Below are 13,842 nucleotides of genomic sequence, written 5' to 3'. Positions count from 1 at the left end.
GCTTTTGTCAAAACTACAAACAATACAGAAGTCTATACTTCAGAAAGTGCCTCCAATCTGTCTTGCTCTATCTCACTCCAATTTACCCCCACAGTATTCCTCACAACCTCTTCTACGCACACATTTGCACATGCGAACACACACACTTTTCACATAAACAGGATTCCATCACAATACTGTTTTGTAAAATGCTTTTTTCAGTCAAAGGTGTATTGTAGGTATCTTTCTTTCAGTTAATACCGATTGACCTCATACTTTTTAATAGCTGTATAGTATTTCCTATTTAACCAATATCCTATTTATTGAATTTAGGTTTCCCCCCCAAGTTTTCCTTATTGAAAACAAGACTGTATTGCCATTGGATACATTCCTAGGAGAAGAACTGCAGCAGTTTAAAAAAATGCACCTTTTAATTTTTGGTATAAATTCTTAAAATCCTCTTCAGAAAGAGGTAATGATATCCCCATCAACAGCAAAGGAGAATACTGTGACATTCTCTGACACTGAATATTGTCAAGCTTTTAAATCTTTGCCAACTTCTCAGGTGAGGGATGAAAGCTCCTGATTTTTAACTTACAGTTTTGTTATTAGTGAGGTTGAGAAGCATTTCACATTTTATGAGTCCCTGTATTTCTTCCACCATGAATTTTATCTGCTATGTGCTTTGCCCATTTTTCTATGGAGTTTTTAAGTTTTAGTTGTTTTATTTGTTTGTTTTTTAAAATAGGAGCTTTTTAATATTGTCTATATATAGTATATAAAAGCCTAATATGCAAATTGTCCCCACAGGAGTTTGACTGAGAGACTGATTGCTCACTATGATGTGTGCTGACCACCAGGGGGCGGTGAGGAATGAAGGAAGGCCTTGGCTGGTAGCCGGCAGCCGGCAGCCAGCAGCCGGGGAAGGGAGGCCCTGACCGGCAACCAGGAGGCCCCAAGCGGCCCTGATCGCTGGCCAGGCCTAGGGATCCTACCCGTGCACTAATCCTACCTGGGCCTCTAGTGGATAATAAATGTTTTAGTCTGCTCAGGTTGCTATATTAAATGCCATAGACTGGGTGACTTATAAAAAACATCAATGTATTTCTCACAGTTCTAGAGGCTGCAAGTCCAAGATCGGGGTGCCAGCATGCTTGAGTTCTGGTAAGGCCCCTTCTGGGTTGCAGACTGCTGACTTCTTGCTGTGTCCTCACATGGTGAAAGGGGCAAGGGATCTTTCTGGATCTCATTTTATAAGGCACTAACCCCATGCATGAGGTCTCCACCCTCATAACTCAAGCACTTCCCAAAGAGCCACCTGCTAACACTCCCATTTTGGGGGGTTAGAATTTCAATATAGTAAACCCTTGATTTTAGGAACCTCAATTTAATAGACTTTGGGTTTAACAGGCAAAATTTCAGGCCTATATCTCATATGTGAAAATCAACACCCTGTTAATTTTTAAATGCTTATAATTAAACTAGTGGCCCAGTGCACAGATTCATGCACATGGAAAGGAACTTAATTAGAAGAAAGATTCGTGTGGTAATTACGTTACTGCAAAAAATTACATGGCAAAATCCTATATAATAAAAGGCTAATATGCAAATTGACCGAATGGCAGAATGACCAGTCGCTATGATGTGCACTGACCACCAGGGGGCAGGCGCTTAATGCAGGAGCTGCCCCCTGGTGGTCAGTGTGCTCACATGGTGTGGGGGAGGGTGGGCGCTGCTCAGCCACAAGCTGGGCTGACGGCTGGCGAGCGCAGTGGCAGTGGTGGGAGCTGTCAGTCAGACATCCCCCGAGGGCTCCTGGACCTCTAAAGGGCACAGGCTGGGCTGATGGACCCCTCCCCACCCTGAGTGCACGAATGTCATGCACCGGGCATCTAGTAGTATATATAATATAGTATTATAAAATTAAAACACATGTGCGATTGGCACCAGTGAGAGCTTTATATGTATCACGCATGTGCAAGTCAAAGTTTATTTTCAAATTGCCAGTGCGCATCATATGTACTGGCTGGTCGGTTGGACGATCAATGAATAAATCGCGATGTGGTTCACATTGAATATTAACAAAAACAACCAAATTCACAATCAACAATGACAGATCGAAACACATGTGTGCAATTGGCACCAGTGAGAGCTTTATATGTTTTGCGCATGCATGAGTCAACATTTATCTTGAAATTGCCAGTGCACATCATATATCCCGGCTGGTCAGCCGGTCAGCCATAACTACGGTTGGTCACTTAGCCTTTTATACATATAGATTAACAGGTTAGTTTTTGTGATTAATTCACTGTTATTTTAAACAAATTTTAATGAGTAGGCCATTATATTGAAAAATACACTGTAGTAATTTCACTGACATAAATAAATAATATACAGTATATCCACAACTATAGTCTACATATTTAAATCCAAGAGTCACTGCTCCTAAACAATGTTCTGTGAATAATCACACCACATCACAGGCGGTAGGTAATTGGTTCTGCATGGTGTGACTTTCTGTAGCAGTCTTTTAAAATACATGTACGTTTTTATTGATTTCAGAGAGAGGAAGGGAGAGAGAGCGATAGATACATTAATGATGAGAGAATCATCGATTGGCTGCCTCCTGCATTCCCCCTACTGGGTATTGAGCCTGCAACCTGGGTATGTGCCCTGACTGGGAATCAAACCACAATTTCCTGGTTCATGGGTCCACACTCAACCACTGAGACACACCGGCCAGGCTCTGTAGCAGATTTAACATCTGCTGTCCATGTTCTGATGTGCGCTAAGCCATAGCCCAGCTGTGTGCATTTGTTTACCTTCAATGACTGGTGAATGCACATATTTACGAGACCTACTCAGTATAAATTTAAAATTACAGTAATACATATAGAAAACTTTCCCATGAAATTAAACTTTTCATACATAATTAATTTTAATTACACAAATGTGCCTATATAAGTAAAAATAGGTAGACTAATTTGTCAATTTTTTAACATATGCACTAGGAAAACCTACTTCATTATATAACAGGCTTTCATCTTTAACGGACATGTGAATTAGCCCATTATATCGAGGTTTTACTGTATATGAATTTTGGGGAACACAAACATTGAGTCTATAGCAGCAAGCCTTTTCTATATTGCTTTGCAAGTATTATTTATCTGTTTGTCCGTTGTATTTATTTATGGCACCTTTTGCATCTAGAATTTAAAAAGGTTTGTGTAGTTAATCCTATCTGTTTTTTGCTAAGCTATTAGGCACAAGGTTTTTTTTTTAATAAATTCTTCTATATATTTCCAATATTATATAAATAAATATATATTATTCCAGATGTTTTACAGGAAAAGCCAAACATTGAAAAAAGCAATCATAAAATAGCTCAGATAACCCTTTTTTGAGACATTCTTATGTACTAACAAATCTAAATTCTTAGGAACTCATTGATAAAAAATTCATTTATTTCTTGGAGAAATAATTATGACACATTCCTGTATATCAAGCTTTTTCCTAGGCTTTTGGTATACAGCGGGACTTGTTGAATGGAAGTAAGAATATAAGGGTTAACAGGCAAAACACCTCATGTAGCATTTTTATAAACAAAATGAATCAATCTCTGTGGCTCTCCCCTGAGCTTATATAGTTTGTGGACTCATTCCTCTCATTACATTTAATCTTTGCTCTAATTCTTGAATTAAATGTCTTTCCACTTCACTAAAATATAAATGACTTATGGTCAAGGAATGTTTCTCATTTCCCTTTGAATTCCAGGTACCCAGCTAGGTATTTGGCCCATTGTAACAGCTCAAGAACTATATTGTTAAATACACAGATTTCCCTACTTTATAAATTGTCTCTTCTCAAATAAATATTCATAATCCTGCCTCCCTCCCTCCTTCTTTGCCCCACCACCCCAAATAAAAACCAACACTAGTTTTATGTTAAAAAAAAAACCCCTCAAATCCCCAAAGACTGATGTTTGCATATGTGATACTTGATCAAACACACTTAGTTCATAAGAAAGATTCAATTAAAAACATTGAATAACTACAGATAAAAAATGTTGTTCAGAAAAGTAATAGGGGAATGCTATATCTCTGTAAACACAAAATCACTGCAAGCATTTTTGGAGAACTTACAAATTTTCTGATCTTGTAACGAAAATCTAAGTGAAACCATAAGTAAAGGCCAGAGTTATTCATTAACACTGGAGAAACATCAACTTACAAGTATGGGCAGAAACCAAGTTGCAGAGCTAAGGATTTATGATTCTCACCTGAGTCTTGCTGGGAACAATGTTGTCTTGTTCTGCTCTGAGTATATGCCCGAGTTCAGGGAAGCTCTTTTCAGGGGTTTCTAACTTCAGGGCTTAACTGGGAGGCTGAGATATATTTTCATCCTCTGGAACAGAGACCTGCTCCTGCCTCTCTGGAAATGAATGAACAGTTACAGCCCTTGGTTACAATTAGTTTTCGCTTTTGGAGCATTTCCCAGGGGTGATATGTGAATGCCTCAAGGAGGAAGTTGTGAGGCAGATCTGGAAGCTGGGGCTCTGCAGAAGCAAATGTGCTCTTGTGCGATGCGGCTGTGACACAGTATGTGCTAAAATGTAAATAACACAGCAAAAGCACCAAATGTCCCCCTCCCCCTTTTAAATCAGAGGTCTATTCTGAGCAGTTATAGACATACACACATGTAGATGCATTTATATTTCTGTTAGGCAAAAACCTGAAATCACGTGAACAATGAGTCAGGCTTTATTACTGTTGTCGGAAAGACCGTTAGCACAGTGCCCCCCCGCCCCCCCTTCCCCCCCCCCCCCCCCCCCCGTGAGTGACCAGCACCAAGCCCTCCATCAGAAGCTGGAAATCCTGGAATTCACATGGCCAATTATGCAATACTAGACCACTGGGAAGCATTTCTGGCTGGCTCAGCTGGTGATCCGCTTTTACCCTGCAGCACCACGATTGATAGACCTTGTAATTTTATCCTGGTTAGTGCAGATGCTGTTCTTAGCTAAGTTTTTATTTTTAAAAACTTTTTCTCAAAAACAACAACAAAGACCTAGCCCTAGCCATTTTTCCCAATGGTTAGAGCATCAGTTTGGGGAATGGTCTCAGGTTGGATTCCGGTTAGGGGCATGGATTGTGGGCTCAATCCAGGGCCCCTAGTTGGGGCACGTGTGGAAGGCAACCAATTGATGTGTGTCTCCTACACTGATGTTTTTCTCTCTCTGTCTCTCCCTCTCCCTTCCACTGTATCTAAAAATCAATGGAGAAAGTATCCTAGGGTGAGGATTAACACCACCACCAACAAAAAAAACCGTACCCCGTTCCCAAGTGACTTGTCTTCATGACACCTCTTGGTGGTGAGATCAGTACCCTGATCACTGGCTAGGGGGGAAAAAAATCTTTCGAGATTTCAGAATTCTCAGTAGTTTAACTTCACTGAATGCTGTGTGTGTGCTTGTTTATGAGAATGAATGAAAAGAAACAGTATTTTGGCCCCCTCTAAATCACTCCTTTTATGAGGCTTCTTTGGGTGTGAGGGGGATGGGAAAGAGACTTGTCCTTAGAAGGCACAGAATACAAATTCAGGAGTGTAGTTTCTCTCATGCTAATGATGAGGCATAATTTTAAAGCATCACATTCATATGTATATATGGGGCATACATACATAATTAGTACATTTACAAAGTACCTCGCAGAACCTTAGAACTTGGTAGTTCCATTAACCCTGAAAGGGAAAGTTGGAGTTCAGCTCAGTTAAGCACAATGGAATGTGCTCCCTTTCCATTAGATTCACATAGCATCCAGGTCTTGGAAAGAGACCTACAAAGAAGTGAAATACTTTTTCTTTTTTCCTGAAGAACTGTAGCAGTCTGTTCCATATTTATCTATTTCTGCAGTTTTAATTACAAAATAAGCACTAGCTACTACAAGGAATAACTACACTAGCCAAAAAGATTTTTATAATCTGAGAGAAATGCTCCCATATTGACTACACTAAGAAAACAACTCCCCTTGCCTTGATTATAAAGAAGGAAGACAGATGGCTTCTTGTTTAAGGCTGTAATTTTACTTTCAACCTCCTCCCTCCGTTAAAAACAGAATGTACTTTGAGGCTTTAAGGGGAAAAATCTCAAGGGAAGGTTTTTTTTTATTTTTATTCCTGGCTACACTGAATAATCCAACACACATTTCAGATTGCTGAGGGAGAGACAAAAGAGAAGACGCTTTCCCTTGTTCTCAGGGAGTTTGCAATCTAATTGTGAAGAATTGGGGCTGGAGCCATTAAAGTTTTATTTTTTCACTTCTACTTAATGACTGTTACTGGTAGCACTTAGAATTCACCACCCCAGCAGTATGATGGGCATTCTGATGAAATTCAAAGAGAACGTAGGAAGAATGCAGAGGAAGAACTAATCGCCTCAAGCAGGACTTGAGTGCTTACTGATGTTATCTAATCTGGACAACCTTTGGAGGTCATCCCTATTATTCCTGTTTCGGAAGTGATTCTTCCAGTCACAGACCGAGGACATGATACTGCAGCACATCCACTAGGATTTCTCCTGTGGCCTTTTCTTTGGCTCTCCCCAGGTTCCCATCTTCATTTGCTTGGATTCCCTTTCCAAAGCCCGTTAGAGTCAACTTAGTGCTGTGCTATTCCTCCCCCTCAGACTCTGGGTAATCCCTAAAACTTGCTGTCTCTTATTTGGCCAGGCCGTCTAGAGTCTCATGGCTTTGCATCTTTGCAAATAAACTTTTTTTCTTTTCTTTTTTAACTGATTCTGTCTTTGGGACATTCTTTGACAGGATGAAACATGTAAAAGGCTTGTAACAGTGCCTGGTACCGGTGATCCTCTTCATATTAACCATGATCTTTAGTTTTATTCCCGCCACCTAGTAACTGTTCTCATCTCACACTATTTCCCAAGGACTCTGCGGGGCTGCACATTTCCTGAAGGCAGTGACCACGCCTACTCTAATTCTCGCCTCGCCACAGTCACCACAGGTCCCTGTCAGCCAGCAGAAACGTGCCTCTTTTTTCACCTCTTCACTCCCATTGCCTACAAGTTACTGGGACTTAGTATGTCCTCAGTAAAATTTTAAAATATGAATGAATGATTGCTTGATTATTGTGGACTACCCTCCACAGAGCCAATACGGCCCTGGGTAACTTTTTTGGGTGCCTTTCATTACGCTCTTGTTTCAAGGCTCAGTTTCCACATCGGCAAAATGGGGCCGGTAGCAACAGATGCTTGCTCCTCCTCGTCTTCCATCACTTACCCCTTCTGCAGGGAAGGTTTATTGTGTTCGCTTTCCTCTGGATAACAAGCGGCCGTCGAGGACTTCGAGTTGCGCTCCCAGCGGAGACAGCGAGCAACTCCGCGTGCCTGGCCCGCGTCTCCGAGGCCCGGAAGCAACCCGGCCCCATTTCTGCCGCGAGCCTGTCCAGCCCTCGGGCGCCCTCTCGCCCGGAGCCGACGCTCTGCCTCGGTGCCACCGCTAAATGGGCTCGACACCGCGCAGGCTCCGACGAGCGCCAAAGGGCCCGGCCTTGTTTTGGCCGCCGCCGCTCGGCCGCCCGCGCGGCGCTGCACTGGGGGCGGGGAGTCTGATGGGAGACGCGCGCGGCGCTGAGGAGGCAGCGGCCCGGGAGAGGGAGCGGGAGAGGGACTGGGCGCGGGAGGCGGGAGGCGGGGGACAGGGGGAGGCGCCGCCGCCGCCGCCGCCCGCCCCTTTCCGCTGGGGAGCAGCTGCCGCAGCAGGAGCGGAGCAGGAGCCGCGCAGCCGCCGCCGCCGTGGGATGTGGCCGGCGCCCGCGCCCAGCCCCGCTGCCTCCTGAGTCCCCGCCGCCGTCCGAGCCGCCGCCGCCGCCGAGCCGTGCGGGGCCAGGCCGCGCCCTCCCCGGGCGCCCGCCGGCTCGCATGCCGAGGGGCTCCGGGGCGTAGCTGCGCGCCCGGCGCCGCCTCCGGGCTCCCCCGGCCCCGCCATGGGCTGCTGCAACTCCGCCTCCTCCGCCGCGCAGGTGAGGGCTCCCGCCTCCCGGCCGCCCGCCCGGATGCCTCCCCGCGCCCACCGCAGGCGCCCGCCGCCCGCGTTCCTCCCCGCAGCCCGCGTTCCTCCTCGCAGCCCGCGTTCTTCTCCGCAGCCCTTCCCGCAGCCCACCTGCGCTCCAGAGCCCCCGCCCCCGCCTCTCCGCCCGCCTGTCCCGCAGATGCCCCCGCGCTGTCTCCGCAGCTGCCTCCCCGCGGGCGCCTCTGCGCGGCCCCTGGGCGCCCGCAGCTCTTCGCCTTCCCTTCCCGACTCGGCCTCACCTCCCAGTCACACCTGAGCGGCCCGTCCCGCCCGCCCGCAGGTAGAAGCCACACGGGCGCCTCCTCTCCGCCCCAGGTGGCATCCCCTTCCCTAGCCTCTGGGCCTGGCCCCTCTGCTCCCAGCTCGGCGGAGCCTCCCCCCTTCCTATTCACCCACTGTTTTCTGTGCTTCCAGGAGGAGTGCCCCCAGCATGGGCTCCTCACCTTTCTTCCCCTCGTCCAGCTTCTGCTACATTAGAGGTCCCTTTTCTCCCGCCTGCCGCCCCCCGATCGGGTTCGGGTATTTAAACGGGTCCCCCAGCCCTTCCAGGGCCCGCTGCCCATGTCCCACCCGCTCGCTTCCCACCCCACCCCCCCTCTGTGCCTTGACCCCGGGCTCCGCGGCCTCCCTGCACGCGGAGGCCCCTGCAGCCCGGGACTGGGCCGGGAAGGGGCTTGGGCACCTAGGGGGTGACGGGAGCGCTACGGAAACTCCCTCTTTGTTGCCAGTGTAACAGGAGGAAGAGGTGCCGAATTTAGTTTTTCTGTGGGCACTGGCTGACTGTTGTCGCCGAGGGCTGAGATGCAGAGATTTCTCCTCGCTTCTTCCCTGCCCCCATCCAAATTTCGCGAACCTCCCTCTCCCTTGCGGATCCCAGCCCTTAACCTGGGGATGGAAATGTTTAGACAACTGTGCGAGGATCAAATGTAATAGGACTTGACTGCTGGCCACTAATAACTGAGAGGACCTGTTTGTAAATTACCCAATTGAGTGGATTAGTGAGTGTATTTACAAATACGATAAAAAGCAATCAGGAATGCTGCATCAAACTGTCTGGTGGTGCTGTATGAAAAATAGGCTCTGACAACGCCTGGGATGTAATCACACCGTTTCATTAGCGCAGAATTCAACGGTGGGCTTTGATTTGTTTTTGGTTTTTTTTTGCGGGGGGGGGGAGGCAGGGAGGCAAGGGCTTTTGTTTTTAGAAATAAAGGCTGATCGGTTCTTGGTGAAGAAAAATTCTAGTTTGGAAGAAAAAATTCCTCCAGAGATCTAGCATGTGTGATAATGCCAGAAGTGTTTTGCTGCTGCTAAATGACTATATATAACTCAGTTTTAAATAACCTGCGATCTGTTAGAGAGAAAATGACTAGAATTGCAGATGAATGGAGGACATTTATGTTTTATCAAGTACCCATTCTATTTGTCCAGTTCTTTTTTTTTTTTTAGTGTTTGCTTACCCATGTGTTGTTGTTTTTCATAGGCTGACTGGCTTAGTTAAACCTTCCTATTTAGTTAGAATAGCAAAGAAAGACTATTATGTGGTGCTATGAAGGAGAGGTCAGTAGACCGGAGTTTTCTTACTAACAAATGACGGTGTAGAACTACACAATAGCTTTCAACTGGTTGGAGATATTTGGGTGGAGGAGGGAATCAAGTTGGGTATTTTCATCTCATATTTACTTAAATGTTATTTTCACCAAAGAGAGCTATCTTTTACACTGCCTTTCTTTAAAGAACCGGGTAACTTCACATCCTCTTTTGATGGTGAAATACCTTTAAGGCAGGAAAGTATTGGTAATTTACAGATGGCTTGTTCAGTGACTGAACAATTAATTTTGGGAGGGATGCTGCACCAAAACTCTGCTCTGATAACAGGTAGTGAGTGAGTCTTGGCATTTGTCTGGCTCCCTATTATACTTTTCAGGACGCTGTCACATACATCCTCTTTGCCTTTTTCTCCACTTGGAGCCACTGTTTCCTTCATGCCATGTTCTACAGACAAGATGCATGTCACGCACCCCAAGGGGTGCATTTTTTTCCCTGTGAATTCCTATTACCAATCAGCAGCTGTCACATGCCTTGAAGTTCAGCTTTAGGGACTTGTAGTGTTCAGTGGAGCATTGAGAAGCAGGTTTTGTGCCAAAGAGCTCATCATCCTCCCCCACCCCCCACCCTTATTTGAGAGTTTTGGCATCATTCTTCATTTGTGAAATGTTACCAGTCTGCTGACATTTTAATGCTCCTTTCAGGAGCATCACCAGCTTTAGAAAAATACTGTATCTATGTATGTTATGTTGAAACAAAATAGGGAGGCAGTCTTCTCCAGTTGAGAACCTGCACACTACCTCGAACCTCTCTTAGAAGCAGAATATGTTCTTGCATCCCTTCTGCTGGATTGTAAGCTCCTTGAGTATAGGAACTACTTTTGTTTTGCCCATTCTCGTATCCACCGCAGTGCCCTCCATACCTTGTACAGTTGTTCAGCAGTAGTCAGTGAACAGAATTAGGCACACAGATTTGAACATCTGGCTGCCAAGTAACACTGACTGTGAATCCAGCCCTGATCCAAGTGTTTGACTTTCATGGGCTGGTTGGCTAATTCCACCAAGCATCCTCTTCTAGGAACTGTTTGAATTAAGATTCACTCATTTGCCTTCCTCACATGCCTTCCTATTTTGTCTATGATCCTGTTAGTTTGCAAAGTTGAGTAGGTTTTTCCTTTTCTCCTGGGAGCTTTGCTCAATGCTTATATTTCCTTTGGAACAGGGGCTATAACATCTTAAAAGAGCTTGTCTGCAAACTCTAATGATAACCTGCAAGGCACATCAAAACACTGTGCTTTGAGGTAATCTGCATTTCAACTGAGCTTTTCTCAGTGGCACTGTCAGCGATGTTAAAACCCTGGCAGGTTTTATCAATGTAAATATCGTGTGTTTTCTTTTTCTAGTAGAGATTCACTTTTTCCCCCTGCTTTGTTGTAGGCTCTCATAAGAGAATTTATGGTCTTCCAAACTGTTTCATCTCTTATAGTCTGTCCTGGTATTATTTTCATAATTTGCCACCAAAATAATTATCCTGTTTTAGGATTTAGATCCAAGGAAAGTGTCATATTCTGTATTGTATTTTATTGCTGAAGGAACAGGTTATTGGCAAAATAATTTTACTGTATTGGGTGTGTACATCTAAGAATCTTAAGTGTGTCTAATGAGTCAGGGCTCTTATAGGATTCTTACTTATGTTTCGGTTTTTTTTTAGTAGCCACTACAAGTTGTTTGCTAATATTAATACTTGCTCAAAACAAGCCAACACATGATAGTCTGCCTAAAAATCTCTTTGAAGAGAACATAAAAGTGAGATAGTGTTCTTGAGGTGTTTTTTTTTCAGCACTAATCCTCCCTAAGACTCTTAAAATTTATTCCCAACTCTCCATAATTCGTTTGTTCTGTTCTAACCTGACATAATTTCTACTCTTATAATGTTAAACTTAAAAGTTCACTTGTAAATCTTTAGATTTATGAAATGTTCTTTCCCATTGACAAACCAGTTTGAATGAAGGAAGCTTTTGAAAGATTACTTAGCAAATTGCCCTAAGTCTTTGTCGTTAATGGCTAGATCATTATTTCTCACAGCAGGGCTTTGGAGGCAAGGAGAGTTTGCAAGCGCTCTGAAGTTCTCTGTCCATCCCTTCTAACCTTAGACATTGTGGGAGGGATGGAGGACAGTCTCTCTGATTGAACAAACTGCCCATCTGTCTGACTTCAGGAGAAATTTTACTTGTCTACCTTCTTGTCCCGTGGTCTTTAAATTGAGAGCTGTACATTTAACTGTCTTTTTTCTAGCTTTTGTATCATGAGAGTAATGAAAAACAATCAAGTGGTTCATAAATACTGGTTAACTTTTGAGTATGTTAACTGTTCCTTAACAGATTTTTTAAATAATACTGTAGTCTCCATCTGCTTTGTGGAATTTGAAGTCAGATGATAATGAAATGTGAAAAATGTAGTGGGAATTACCAACAGAGACTAAGTTGTTCCATTAAAATATGTCCAGCAAAGTAGATTTGCTCTGATTGGAACAAAAAAAGGTCATGGCATGAAGATAATTTTGGTTTTTTTCTCCTTCATAATACTGTACCGGTAGCAAATAAGAGCAACTCCTCAAAAATGTAAATGAAAACTAGTGTTAAAGTTGGCTAGAAATAATGTAAAAGTAAAATATTGCTGTTTTTCACAGCCATTTTCATGTTTTAATTTCTGCGGTAACTCTGAACTTCCATTGTCCAGCTAAGGAAATTGAGACTTGGAGACTGGGAAACCTGGCAGACGTCACAGAGCTGCTAGTGATCCAAACTTCAGCTCAGGCCTTCTGACTCGGCGTGCTCTTCTGTGTTCACATGCATGCTTCCCAGATCGTAAATTGCAGCTCACTTTAACTTTAGAAATGGTCCACTCAATAAAATTTTGAATGAAGCAATTTCCAAGTTAAATTCATACCACCATTTTGAAGTCCTTGCAGTTACTAGCTGGGGAGCAACGTAGTACAATATAGCAAAATTGGTCCAGTTAGAATTTTCCCAGGCTTAACAAATACTACAAATACTCTTTGATGTATCACTTCTCTCATTAAAAATGTTATTGGCTAGCCCTGTCCAGGGTGGCTCAGTTGTTTGGGCATTGTTCCCTGCACCAAACTCTTGCCGATTCAATTACTGATCAGGGCACATTCCTGGGTTGTGGGCTCGGTTCCCTGTTCGGGGTGTGTGGGAGGCGGTGGACTCATGTTTCCCTCTCACATCAATCCTTCCTTCTCCCTCTCCCTCTAAAAATCAATAAAAAATTTTTAAATTACTGGCTGGGGAAGATAATTATTTATAAAAATATATTCTGTATTCTACTGGTAATTGGTTAATACCTGTTTTCTATTTCTATTGCCTTCCCAATCCCCCCCCCCCAAGAAAAATATTTTAATTTTATAATGTTGGCTCAGATTTTTTGGGACTCTGGGGGGATCTTAGAGAAAAATTAGTCCTACTATCTCACTCTTCTCAAATTCTAGTTTAGAATTTGGAGATATGAAGTAGTCTGAGGCAGAGATACCTTAAAGTAAGGTAGCTAGGACTAGAAACCTGTTTAGTCTCTTACTCTTGATCTTTCTGTAATACTGGTCATTCTTAATGTCTTAAGTCTGGAAACACTTGAGAACTCAAAAAGCACTGATGCCAGGTGCCCACTCCCAAAGATCCTGATTTTTATTCAGGAGTACTGCCTGGACCTGAAAACTGCTGTTCCCTCCCCTCCCCTCCCTTTCCCTTTCTCACCCATTGACCTCTCCCTGGCTGCTCCCACCCCCCAGCACATGCCCTCCCCCCCCCCCATGTCCATTGGTTATGCCTATATGCATACATACAAGTCCTTTGGTTGATCTCCCCCCTCCCCCCTTCCCTCTGAGGTTTGATGGTCTGTTTGATGCTTTTATATCTCTGGATCTATTTTTGTTCATCAGTTTATGTTGTTCATTATATCCCACATATGAGTGAGATACTTATCTTTCTCCAACTGGCTTATTTCGCTTAGCATTAATGCTCTGCAGGTCCATCCATGCTGTTGCAAATGGTAAAAGTTCCTTTTTTTTTATAGCAGCATAGTATTCCATTGTGTAGATGTACCACAGTTTTATAATCCACTCATCTGCTGATGGGCACGTAGGCTGTTTCCAAATCTTAGCTATTGTAAATTGTGCTGCTATGAACATAGGGGTGCATATATCCTTTCTGATT

At 44.0% G+C, this 13,842-nt stretch overlaps 2 protein-coding genes across 9 annotated transcripts in view; one reads left to right on the top strand and one right to left on the bottom strand.

The window, feature by feature from the left end:
- The window catches only part of LOC118667228 (protein FAM117B-like), a 53,502-nt gene extending 45,495 nt beyond the window's left edge, over positions 1-8,007 (bottom strand). Inside the window, exons 1-2 of the mRNA XM_036330151.1 lie at positions 7,272-8,007; positions 4,259-4,410 (exon numbers count right to left, since the gene is read on the bottom strand). Of these exons, the coding sequence (XP_036186044.1) occupies positions 4,352-4,410; positions 7,272-7,914 (702 nt within the window). The 5' untranslated portion in view covers positions 7,915-8,007 and the 3' untranslated portion in view covers positions 4,259-4,351. The remainder of the gene's footprint in view (positions 1-4,258; positions 4,411-7,271) is intronic.
- The window catches only part of SLC44A1 (solute carrier family 44 member 1), a 155,927-nt gene continuing 149,889 nt past the window's right edge, over positions 7,805-13,842 (top strand). For 4 of the 8 annotated variants that reach the window (XR_004971194.1, XR_004971193.1, XM_036330146.1 and 1 more), the window contains exon 1: positions 7,806-8,013. Coding sequence is in view for 6 of the 8 variants with exons in the window: in XM_036330146.1 (XP_036186039.1) it covers positions 7,978-8,013 (36 nt within the window). In the remaining 2 variants the exon portion in view is untranslated. Of the gene's footprint in view, positions 8,014-13,842 lie in introns of all 8 variants that reach the window. The other 4 variants (XM_036330147.1, XM_036330144.1, XM_036330142.1 and 1 more) reach the window with 2 other exon arrangements.

This window comes from Myotis myotis, unplaced genomic scaffold, assembly GCF_014108235.1.
Source record: "Myotis myotis isolate mMyoMyo1 unplaced genomic scaffold, mMyoMyo1.p scaffold_m19_p_12, whole genome shotgun sequence".
In the NCBI taxonomy this organism is placed as follows: Eukaryota; Metazoa; Chordata; class Mammalia; order Chiroptera; family Vespertilionidae; genus Myotis; species Myotis myotis.
Note: the sequence above shows the minus strand (reverse complement) of the source record. Positions and strands in the feature narration are given on the sequence as shown.